Below are 12,450 nucleotides of genomic sequence, written 5' to 3'. Positions count from 1 at the left end.
AAAGCCAGCGTAAATACACATTTCCATACAAAATTCATTTCTGGTTGCTGCTGGTCCTGTTCCGAGTGTGTGCACGAGGTCACTTTTTGTTTGTGGCGGCGGCGTCTGCCAACGTAAGTGTAATTCATCTTCTTTTCTTTTTGCGGCTACCGCTTTTTTGACTGACTGGTACACGCAATTTGGCTTTGCGTCATCATTGGTCAATTATCGTGGATGGATGGCGACGGATGATGATAGCTGAGAATATATGGTGGAAAGCAAGAAAAACGATGTGACTACAAAAGGAATTTTCGGAAAAGATTCTTAATCCTAGACGTTGCTGGTAAGCAGTGTATCGGAGTTGAAGATTTTCGATGAATCAAGGTTATACATGGTTTCAGAGCTCGAACCAGAGATCTTTGGTGTTTTCAAGAGAGTTTTTACTCTTCCGAAGCTCAGACTGAGCCATATGGAGCTAAAGACCTCTTGAACTCATGTTGAGGATCTAACCACGAGAGGAAGTTCAACTATTTTGGAAGTATTCATATAAATGAACTTTGGAATCGAACTAGATCCTCACTTGGCTGTCGGCTCAGCTACGTTGCTTCATGTCACAATGACAAAGGCCATGAGGTGGGTTACAGAGCTCAGCAGTCCAACTGGCATATGCCAAGTGGCAAAGTGTCAAAGCGATTAATTCATATCAGCTGCACATAGATGCCCAGCTCGCTGCGAGCGCTGAGGCCCATGAAGAGACAGACCTTTTTCGTATGAGCTCATACAATTTAGCAACAGCATGGCGACGTTGACTGCAAGTGCGGTGTGTGGCAGGTCGCCGTGATTATCAGCGTTGCATGCAAAGTTGCAACATGTGCAGGATTATAATTGCAACGTTGCTAGTGAATGTTGGTTGAGATGGCAATGATTTGCATGCAACTCTGCGTTTGGCGACAGTCGAAAAATAATGAAATCTGGGCAACAAACAACACAACAAAAACACACAGCAGTCAAGCAAAGTTGAGTTAGAGTGACATTTGAGTGACATTTGTGCTTGCAACAAAATGTAGCAACGCGTTGACGAATGAAATGCACGCAAAGAAATATGAACACACACACCACGCATGAACGCAGCGCCGTTGCGCCTGTGTAGGCCTGGTGCGAGCTGACGTTTAGCGTCGCCATTCGATTGCAGTTGCAACGTTGCGTGCTTCATCAACTAACTGTCACCGATGCTACGCGACGCAAGTGATTTTGTTGCTGCCGGAGTTTTTGTAGCTTTCATTGCTGATGTGCAACACACACACACATACAGAATCTCCGGCGCACACAACTAATCCAATTACGTGCAACAAAGCGTGCTGCCGACCCAGTGAAGGCTTCGTGCCACACTCATATATGCGGCATATCCGAGGCAACGCGCTGAAGGACGCGTCTGCTCATGTGGAGTGGTGTGAAGCCTACTCTCTCGCTTGTTGCAACATTGGCTGCACCAAATTGTAGCGTATCGTCAATCCATTCTGTTATGATGCCACGCATTGATTGGCATTCGTTTGTGTTGCGCTGCAATTGGATTTGGCTTGTGAGTCCACTTAGTTGGCGTGTTTATATGACACTTAATTGCAGTTGCATGCCACTCGGTCTTGCGGATTTGCATACAATTTATGAATGCATTTGGAGCCTGGGGCAGTTTGAATGTCCTTTTAGGCGGTGATGTTGGGTTTAATAAAGTCTGTGTCTTCGAAGTTGCTTATACGCCATGACCATTTTTCATGGAATCGATTTTTTAATATTTTACCACACGTTATAATTGCCCAAAACCCACTCTTTTCGTGGGCACTGTTTTACATATTTATCCTAGGAATAACTCTTCCAAAAACACAGTCCGTAGAATGGAGCTTCTGAGCTCCTGACTTCTTCTCTCCTGTCTCTAAATATTAATCAAGAATTTGCAATGAGTATGAGAATCGCTTACGCAATTTTGAAGGGTCGAAAGTCCGACCTGGGTTGGGTATAAAGACCAAGCCTTCTCATTAGGATCATTTAAACCACACCTTCGGCGTATATTGCATATTTTTAGGCAATCTGAACTTTTAAACAATTATTTCATTCATACTATCGAAATAGGCTTTTACTTCTCATCCGGTTTTTGAAATTAAATTTAAAGTATATTGACGCTGTTCGACTGAGCTCTCGTTAACCATAATGGGTACAATGCTTTGGAAGCAAGTTTGATACCAACGTTCCTACTATTTCTTTTGTAGCTACTACTTTTCTCTCTCTTTCATTTCCCTTTTCACAGCGATGTTTAAATCCTTACCTCATAGCTTGAAGCTGCCTTTGCCTACATTTAGGCGCTCAAGCACTCCTTTACTATCTCCACTTAACCAAGCAGCAGCTGTTCTTTGAAGCGCACAGTTTAAAACGCTTGTCGCCGTGTTCGAATTTCACTTAAGACTTCCTTTTGTGCTCGAAATCTTTTTAATTTAAATTAATTTTTATCATCTCCTTCACTATACTCATGTGCAATTGCAGTCGCCAGATTTATTTGGCTGTCGCTTTTGTCTATCGTTCAGTGACGCGCCCGGGCACTTGCCATTCCGCCGAGGCTTTAATTGAGTCACAACTATTCAGTTGCTGCAAGTAATTCAATTGCGATATGCCAAAAGAGTCGCAGACATAAAAAACACAGCAAAGAAGACACTTAAAAGCTACAATAAAATGAAAGTTTATTGTTCATTAAACGAATTCGAAGGCGGCGAAATCATTCCGGCGACGCAAGGAGCGCTGCAACTGGTGGAGCCGTCAGCGACTGCGATGAAAAAAGCCACTCGAAATGCAATTTGCAAAGATAAACTAATAATGGAATGGCTGCCAAGGCGTTTGACAAAGCGCGGGTAAGAGTGAGAAGCGCCGCTGAAAGTCGGCAAATGCAACGAAATTGATAGTGGTTAGCGAGTCGAGCCGAGCGGGGCGTACGACAAGCGAGGTTTGGAGGCGTTGGCATTTTGCTGAAGCGCCTCTACAAAGGCGCAGATTTATTGAATATGTTTCGAGAGCCGCTGCTATTATTTCAGAGAAAGTGCAGATTGTCTTCAACGCGTCCTCTTGCCCCAGCACTTGCATACTCTTCTCCCAGCAACAACAATTGCAACAAATCAAATCACTTGCATTGTCATGAATATATAATTTGCCACTTGAATTCAACACAACCTTCCGAGTATCAACGATCTCCCCCACCGACGCGTTTTACTAGTTGCAACTGCTCCTCTCTCTTTGTTCCTCGCCGTTCCTCATCATTCAGCAATCATCTCCTGTAGAAGCTTTGCACTAGAACTATTCTATAAGCAGCTGCTGGAACAACAGCGAAAAAAGACAGCTTGGCAGTAGCGCAGTTGTCGGGTTTCCGTTGCAGCATGCAGCAGCTGCCATCGCTTCCTCAGCTGATTGAATTATTGATAGTACAAATTGCAAAGGGTAGGAAATAATTGAGTGTTAAGTGTATGCGGCAGGAATGCTGAGTGGAGCTGCGTGAGGTGCGGAGGTGGACTGAGAGACACAAGAGCTGGGCTTGGCGGAGCACCAGAGGAGCTGTGAAGGTTTCGCTGTGGGCTGAGCTGCAGTCTCTTTAGAATGGAAGCACCTTTGTGTGGAGTATGAAGTTCATCCGAGCAAAGTAATGGTGGGGAGTGGGAGAAGTGAGTGCGGAAATTTGTCAAGGAATTTACAACATTTTAGCGCCGTGTTGTATTCTATACAAACTGCAATGCCTAGCAGCTGCAACGACTGCGCTTACATTAAGTGCTTTATGAATATTCAAAAGCTTTTTCTAAAATGTAATTGCATTTTTTAAGTGATTGCATTCCGTTTTTGTCAATTTGAAATAATTATTTTATTAGTTGCTTTTAAGGAAGTGTCTAAAAATGAGGAAATCATATTAGATTGGAACGGATAGCTGACAGATGTTGCTCTTCAGTGGCTTCAAGTTCCGTTGTTAACCGGCCGTGAGACGACGGGTCCGATTCTCACGGGGTAACTTCATTCATGCGTTGCTTCCTAGGTACCAGGCTTTGGCTGGCCAGGCTCTTTACTTCTTCCATATAGATCTCTGCTCAAAGATATTCTATACAGCCAACTGGCTTCAAACTCTCTTTAAACACACTCAGTTCCGATTGAGGATCATAGTTCGGAGTCACTTATTATCGCACCTCTCTCGAGAATAGTATAATCCCAGATTTTTCCGGTCTTTCATAGCAAAGCCTTTGAAATTTTGGGGAGTATTCTCCATATAACCTTTAGTGTTCCCAGTCTGCTTTAGTTGTTACCAAGACTCTCCAAAAATTCAGCGTTCCTTGGCTTCTGCGTCATGTTAGGACCTTTCTTCACATATAAATTCCGCAGTTTTGACCCGGATTCACATTTCAGTGTTACTGTCAAAGCAATAAATCATTCCGTTTTGTGAAAAACAAAGCTTTTTTCATACAATCTCGGCGACTGATTTCTCAACTCACCTGCAACAAAGCACCGGCTTCGCCATGAACCACCAACGGCAGCCTGCAGTTAGCAGCTGCCACATTCAATTGCTGCAGTTTTCGCTTATTTACTCAACTATTTTGTTGTTGTTGTTGTCGCTAACAACTAAACTATTTGCAGCTGCATTAGGTCTGAATTATTTCCTAACTCCGACATTTGTTGCACGTAACGGGCTTGCCATTGCTGGCATTATCTGCACCCAAGTATCTGCTTGTAGTCACATTTCTTATCTGCGCCTCGCATCTGTGTGTTAGAATGTTGCAAGTTGAATTTATGGCACTGCCACGAAACGCGCTCGAGTTTTGTTTTATTTTTTCGGACGCAGTAAGGGGAAGAGGCGAAGCGTTTGAGCTACTTGCCTTGAACGGAGAGTTTCCCACATTTTCTACACCAGTCGGTCGGTCGACTTTCGCGCAGACCTCAATTAATTTCGGAGTAGTCGCCGTCGCTGGAGACGAAGCAGTTGTAGTGGGGGAGCGGGAAGTGTTGGAAATCAATGGGATTGTATAAATAGTTGGAATTACATGAAAATGAGGAAAAGCTGAAAAATGTCGGAAAGCTATGTTGGGCAGCTGCCTGACTGCATTGCGATTGCTTGCGGCTCGTGCAGCAACAACACAAACAAGTCTTGTGGCCGACATTTAACTGTATTGCATGTTGTGTGGTGGTTGTGTTGTTGTTGGTTTTTCTAGTTCACCAGCGTTTTGCGAGCGTTTACTATGAATTACTAACATTTCACCTTGAAATATGCGAGTGGCGAGCAATTTTTCTATTAATTTCCGCACGACTGCATGCAACAATACAATAAAAAAGCAAAACTGGCAGCAAACAATGCAAAATTGCAAGTAATAAATTAATAACAACAACAACATTGCTACAACAATAGTTTGGTACACAAAAGCTGTTGGAATTTTTAGGGTTTTTCATATTTTTTTATTTATTTTTTATTATTTTTTTTTTAATATTTTTTAAATTTATTTCTTCAATTTTGGTTTGGGTCTTTCACAATGTTGCTTTTTATTGCTTAATTGTTAATTTTTATCTCAATATTTTTTAACAATTTTTTTCTAATTTTTTTCTTCACTGCCCCGTTAGTTGATTTTCCCATAAAAATCTGAGTCAGCACCATAGTTTTGCCATTTTTCCCATCGCGTTTCCATCGCGAATTTGCGCTCAAACACTTGTTGCTAACACTTTGCTAACTGTTGTTGTTTTTTATTGCTGATTTTGTTGTTATTATTGTAAATAGTATTTAATTAAATTATATGTTGTACGCGAATCGGTGTTAATTAAAAGTGTTTTATATGTTTGCGCGATTTTTGAGAAGATTACGCTAATGAATAACCAACAACACGCCTCTCTATGCTGTGGGGCTGGGAGCGCGGGCGGAAAATGTTGTTCAATTGTTTGTCTGAGTAGTTCAGTAGCTCAGCAGCGCTGCTGAATATGCTTTATGCTGGCCTCGAAACATGGCGCGGCACATTCCGAGTGAAAATAAATATTTATTAATTGCGATTTAGTGTTGTTAGACCTGTATCTTTGTATGAAAACACGGTTAGTGGCTGCGGTGTAGAAGTTAATTCCATTAAAAGTGCTGTAATCGAATTGTTATGGCCATTTGGCTTCAATAGTTTAGAACAAAGCCAATTGGAGTGGAGATTTATTTGGCTTCACCTGGGTAAAAGGTATAATAGAGCTATAAAATGGAAATAATCCTATATTTGTCAAGCTAAAAGTGCATTTGTTTAATGAAAAACTCTAAAATATTTTATTTATATTTATTACTACACCAATTCAAGCTTGAGTTCTTGCTAAATATGTGTTATAAGCCTGAATGTAGGCAACGATTTTTTAGACTATGCTATTACTGTTATACATGCATATAACCAAACGTTGCATACATTTAGGATGATAGTGAAGAATAATGAAGATGTTTGATACTAGACTCCCTCAAATTTCTACGAATATCTCAAAACTCGATCCTCTTTTTATCCACGCGGCTCAAGGTAAGTTGAATGTTTGTTACTTAAACACCTAATTTCAACTTCTTCCCGTTGCTTAGCGGTACATTAGTTGCCCAACTGGCACTCTATCAAATTCTTGCATTCGCGCTCCGCTTTGACTCATTTTCGCGCTGTAAACTCAACCTGCCACATTCCTGTGCCGTCTATGAAGTGAAGTGAAGTGTATCGGTGGCAAATGCCAAGTGACATTTAATTGTTTCAGTGGCAGCTGTGGACTGAATTTCCTGGCGGCTGGCGACTACAGCAAATTGCTGGCCACAAGCAGTAAAACTGTTCGAACCTGGTTTGGTATGTAGCGCGACAGCTGCAGCTGGCAATTTATGTCTGTGCCATGCCACTGCTCAAGCGCACAGCAGCCGCGCCAGCCCCACAGTCATCAATCGCCAGTGCGCTCAATACGCCAGTCAGAGACGTCGCAATTAAGTCTGGCTGGTCTGGTCGGTCGGCCTGCCTGACGGGTGGACCAGCGGCGCAGTGCTTGGCTGCCACCCTGGCTGTCTGACACAATTTCCTGCAATCGACGGAATTGAATGTGGCGCACATTTATGCTGAGCCTGCGTTCGCATGCGGCATGTGTGGCATGTGTGGCATGTGTTGGCAAATCAATTTCGGTGCGCTTTAAATTGCCACAACATGCGGCAAAAGTAGGCAAATGGGGCGCCGATAGTGGCTAGGCAGTGGCACAGTTAGCGCACACGGCGTTGTTGCAACATGCCACATGTGTCTAGTTGTAGTGTCGTTATGCTGGAATTCGCATTGAGAAAGTTGTCGGCGCTTGCAGCAACGGACATTGGTCGGCTTTTGCACTGATCGCGCGTATGAGTCTCTTGAGAATTTCCGCTCGCAGCGCCGCTGCATGCAACGCATGGCAGTTTCTATTGAGTAAAGTGCAGCAGGTCGCATATTTGGCATTATTAGGCAGGTGAGAGTCACAGAATTAGTACAGAAGTAGATTATTTTAGGACTTAGTAGGTCAGTAGCATTATTTATTTGTCTACATTGTATATAGATAGATTTAGATATTTAAATACATTTAAATAATATTTTTTATTTATTTCTTCTCGTCTTTCAGCCTGGGACATTGGCAATTCGGTGCAGGAGGCCTTCGTTATCGCGGTCGAGGAGCATGCGCGTGAGCGTCTGAAACGTTTGGCGGCGCTGAATCGGGTAACACCGGTGGATATAACGGAAGTGTCGAAAACGGTGAGTCCAAACATGATTTTCTGTCACCCACCCATCAATATTTGTTTCTGAAACTTCTATTTCGAGAAAACTACTATGAAAATCTAAAATCTAAAGCTTATCCACGGATTTGGAATCGCAACTCCAAATTGGAAATTTTCGGACTAATTCCAAACTACTGTAAATTGGACTAGTCCAAACTGGTTTCAGAAAGAACTAGTTCCGTAATGTTATTAAACATTTTGTGATTTATCTTACTATAAAAACACATTTTAGTTTAACTTGTCGACTTAGAAAAATGTTTAGCTGAAATTCTTCTGGAAAATAGTTTAATTAAAACATAAATTTGACAAGCGTCGAAAAATAACTGAAGTTACGCTTACAACCACATATCTGACATACGTACTTAAATAAATGCATGTTCGCTCAGTGCCCAACTCTTGCAACAGCACTTATGCACATATGTGGACACATTCTCCACATTTCTTCCAGTTGCATTTGTTGTTGCGCCAAAAAGTTGTAAAAATTGTTGAACTTTTATGTTTTGATTAAACTTACACTAACTCGCACACTAACACACGTGTTTGCACGCGCTGAGCGCCATTAAGCGCACTCCCGCGGAATCTGCTGCCCATCCACCGAGCGATGCACACTGTCCGCTGCCCTCCAGCAGCTCATTTGGGAACTGAAGTGCGTCCACTTTATTGAGTCGTTCACTCTGCGGTCGGGCTATTCTTTGACTCATTTGTTTGGCTGTTACTGTATATTACTCCTCCTCCCCGCTCCGTGGTCCTTACTAGCAGCTGACTGTGGTCCGTTTAACAACAGAGCGGAGCTCGCGTGAAGCGTGCAAACGCCATACACACCTTGCGTCCCGAGCACTTCAAAGTCATCAGCATACAACAATAGCAACAATCACAGTCTAAGTGTATAGTAACAGTAAATGGCTAGAGCAACACTCGAACGCGGACTAAATGGGCAACCGCCAACTTTTTATGTACTTAAACTTTTTAAAAAATCCACAAAAAGCAGCAGACGAGAGGCAGAGGCAAGCGATGAGCTTGATTAGTAAGTAAGGAAAAAGCGAAGCGCGGTAGGAAGAGCAGATGTCCGCACGCGTCAAGTGTCTTCGCGTTGATGGCGCCGACGAAGGAAGAAGGAGTGAGCGCCCGGCAGGAGAAACTTTATTATTATGCTCTGTTGTAGTATCTGTTAGATACATTTTTTACTAGCTGTGCACATTTAACAGCACGCGTATGCCATTACAACAACAACTATATTAAATGAAGCCACAATAGTCGCAGACACACACACACCGCTGTCCACCGGGGACGAGTATAACGTGAATTATGAGATATTTCTTTGGTTATGGGGAGAAAAAACTTTATTATCGCATCATTTGAAACAACGATTGAGGGCAACAATAACAAAAGAAAACGGTAAAAATAAATATTTAGTTAGCCAAAGTAACGGTACATAGCTGAAATATGAATGAATGCGCAGGGGTTGGAGAAATGTGAAGACTAAAACGTAATTGCCGGGGAAGGAGGTAATGAGAATTGAAAGAAAGAAGTAGTTATAGCATGAAAGGCCTCAATTCGAACAATACGAGTCGAACTAGCTCCGAAAAGTTCACTCAAACTCTTCGATACGCATATTTTGACTTTTGTTCGTTAGATTTCCGGTCATCTCTATTAGAGTACCGAAAATAAAGAGAAACTGGCTTTATGAGTGTGAAAAAAGGCATATCTGAGGACCTGCTCCAAAGAGAAGGAATTACAGCTATTTTCAGATTCGTGAGAAGCTGCTGTCTCTCGACTCCAGCTTTAAATATATACTTAATCACGATACATAATCAGGGTTCTGACAGATAAATGATGTCCGGCTAAAGGAATAAGGAAGGGTAGGAGGGCCAACCATTTAACTGAGGTTAGGTTGGGTTACGCAAACGGGTAGATCTCAGAGTCTCACTTAGACAGCTTTGACTGTCTTTTGTGGCACCAAAATATTCCTAACGGATTGCTCAGACCGTCATGATTCGACAAAGCGCTCAGACTCTATTATAAAGTTCTAATGGAGGATGGGATCATGTGTAGAAGTTCACGCAAGTGAGGAAAGTTTTTGATTGTCACTCACTTGGGAGTGGCCAGAAACGATTCTTCTCCACATGGTTCAAGCAGCTCACGACTTCCGGTTTAGACCAAGTATCCTCTGGGTAGCCAACAGACATCCGTTTGAAGGCGAGCTAAACAATTGGTTTTCGGCAACGACAAAAAACAAGCTGGTACGATGAGGAGTGCCGTCTCGCAGCGGAGAGAAAACAGACTGCCTACCTCGCAACATTGCAAACGACCACAACACGTGCGGGATGGGATAGATACCGAGAGCTGAAGAGGGAAGCGAGACGCATTTGCAGACAAAAAAAGAAAGAGGCCGAAATGCGTGAGTACGAAGAGCTTGAGAAGCTGGCAGACAGAGGGAATGCTCGAAAATTTTATGAAAAAATGAAGCGACTTAACGAAGGTTTCAAGACCGGAGCATCCTCATGTAGAGACCAAGGTGGTAATCTGGTAACCGATGTCCAGGGCATACTGGGATTATGGAGGGAACACTTCTCCGACCTGCAGAATGGCAGTGAGAGTACAACACCAGGAGATGGCGAACCCGATCCCCCAATCGATGACGATGGAACAGATGTTCCATTACCCGACCATGAAGAAATTCGAATAGCAATTACCCGCTTGAAGAACAACAAAGCAGCGGGGGCCGATAGATTACCGGCAGAACTATTCAAATACGGCGGCGAAGAACTGATAAGGTGCATGCATCAGCTTCTTTGCAGAATATGGTCGGAAGAAAGCATGCCTGACGATTGGAATCTCAGTGTGCTCTGCCCAATCCATAAAAAGGGAGATCCCACAATCTGCGCCAATTACCGTGGGATCAGCCTCCTAAATATCGCATACAAGGTTCTATCGAGCGTATTGTGTGAAAGACTAAAGCCCACCGTCAACAAACTGATTGGACCTTATCAGTGTGGCTTTAGACCTGGAAAATCGACAACTGACCAGATATTCACCATGCGCCAAATCTTGGAAAAGACCCGAGAAAAGAGGATCGACATACACCACCTTTTTGTCGATTTTAAAGCTGTTTTCGACAGCACGAAAAGGAGTTGCCTTTACGCCGCGACGTCTGAATTTGGTATCCCCGCAAAACTAATACGGCTGTGTAAATTGACGTTGAGCAACACCAAAAGCTCCGTCATGATTGGGAAGGACCTCTCCGAGCCGTTCGATACCAAACGAGGTTTCAGACAAGTTGACTCACTATCGTGCGACTTCTTTAACCTGATGCTGGAAAAAATTATAAGAGCTGCAGAGCTAAACCGAGAAGGTACAATCTTCTACAAGAGTGTACAGCTCCTGGCGTACGCCGATGATATTGATATCATCGGAAGCAACAACCGCGCCGTTTGTTCTGCTTTTTCCCGCATGGATAAGGAGGCGAAGCGAATGGGTCTGGAGGTGAATGAGGACAAGACGAAATATCTCCTGTCATCAAACAAACAGTCGGCGCATTCGCGTCTTGGCTCCCACGTCACTGTTGACAGTCATAACTTCGAGGTCGTAGATAATTTCGTATACCTGGGAACCAGCATCAACAACACGAACAATGTCAGCCTCGAAATCCAGCGCAGAATAACTCTTGCCAACAGGTGCTACTTTGGACTGAGTAGGCAATTGAACAGTAAAGTCCTCTCTCGACGAACCAAAATCAAGCTCTACAAGTCGCTTATCATTCCCGTCCTGCTTTACGGTGCAGAAGCTTGGACGATGTCAACATCAGATGAGACGACACTAGGAGTTTTCGAGAGGAAAATTTTGCGCAAGATTTATGGTCCTCAGAACATTGGCAACGGCGAATACCGCAGACGATGGAACGATGAGCTGTACGAGTTATACGACGACATTGACATAGTTCAGCGAATAAAAAGACAGCGGCTACGCTGGCTAGGTCATGTTGTCCGAATGGACGAAAACACTCCAGCCCTGAAAGTGTTCGATGCAGTACCCGCCGGAGGAAGCCGAGGAAGGGGAAGGCCTCCACTCCGTTGGAGGGACCAGGTGGAGAGCGACCTGGTTACACTTGGGATCTCCAACTGGCGCCGAACTGCGAAGGAGAGAGACAGGTGGCGCACTATCGTCGATTCGGCTATAACCGGCTAAACGGTTGCAACGCCAATCACATACATACAATGTCGGTTAAAGTCGACTCCATTGACTATATCCTGGTTATTGGCTGATCAGTCCATTTCTTTAGATGATTTCTTTAGAATGGGAGCCTAAATGCTTGGATATTTTTGTTCTTTGACTCAATAGGACCCTTTATTGGCTTGTATAGAGCCATCATCTGTATCCATCTATGAATCTTCATAGTTTTCGAAATCTTTTTGTAGGAAGAATCTGCTAAAGCGCGAAAAGCACACAGCACAGTTCGTCATATGTGGAATTGGAAGTAATAATCCGAGTATAAAAAGGTGAAAAGTATTCAAAACTGCTTTCGGGGAAAAGTCGTTAAAATCCTACATCGCTTCTTCTGTTGTACCAAATAATACTTTGAAAACTTTTAATTTTTTTTGGAACTTATGCAGACGCTAATAATTGGTTTATTGCGAAACAAAAATTATTAAAACTTAAAACACATTGAACTTCGACCGACATTCACTCGCGAC

General features: G+C 43.2%; 1 protein-coding gene across 1 annotated transcript in view; it reads left to right on the top strand.

Annotated features, from left to right (window-relative positions):
• Positions 1 to 12,450, top strand: part of Mpp5_1 (protein PALS1) — a 132,622-nt gene that overhangs the window by 44,607 nt on the left and 75,565 nt on the right. The window contains exon 4 of the mRNA XM_029040463.2: positions 7,606 to 7,736. Coding sequence (XP_028896296.2) covers positions 7,606 to 7,736 — 131 coding nt within the window. The remainder of the gene's footprint in view (positions 1 to 7,605; positions 7,737 to 12,450) is intronic.

The sequence above is a fragment of the Zeugodacus cucurbitae genome, chromosome 5 (genome assembly GCF_028554725.1).
Source record: "Zeugodacus cucurbitae isolate PBARC_wt_2022May chromosome 5, idZeuCucr1.2, whole genome shotgun sequence".
Taxonomy (NCBI): Eukaryota; Metazoa; Arthropoda; class Insecta; order Diptera; family Tephritidae; genus Zeugodacus; species Zeugodacus cucurbitae.
Note: the sequence above shows the minus strand (reverse complement) of the source record. Positions and strands in the feature narration are given on the sequence as shown.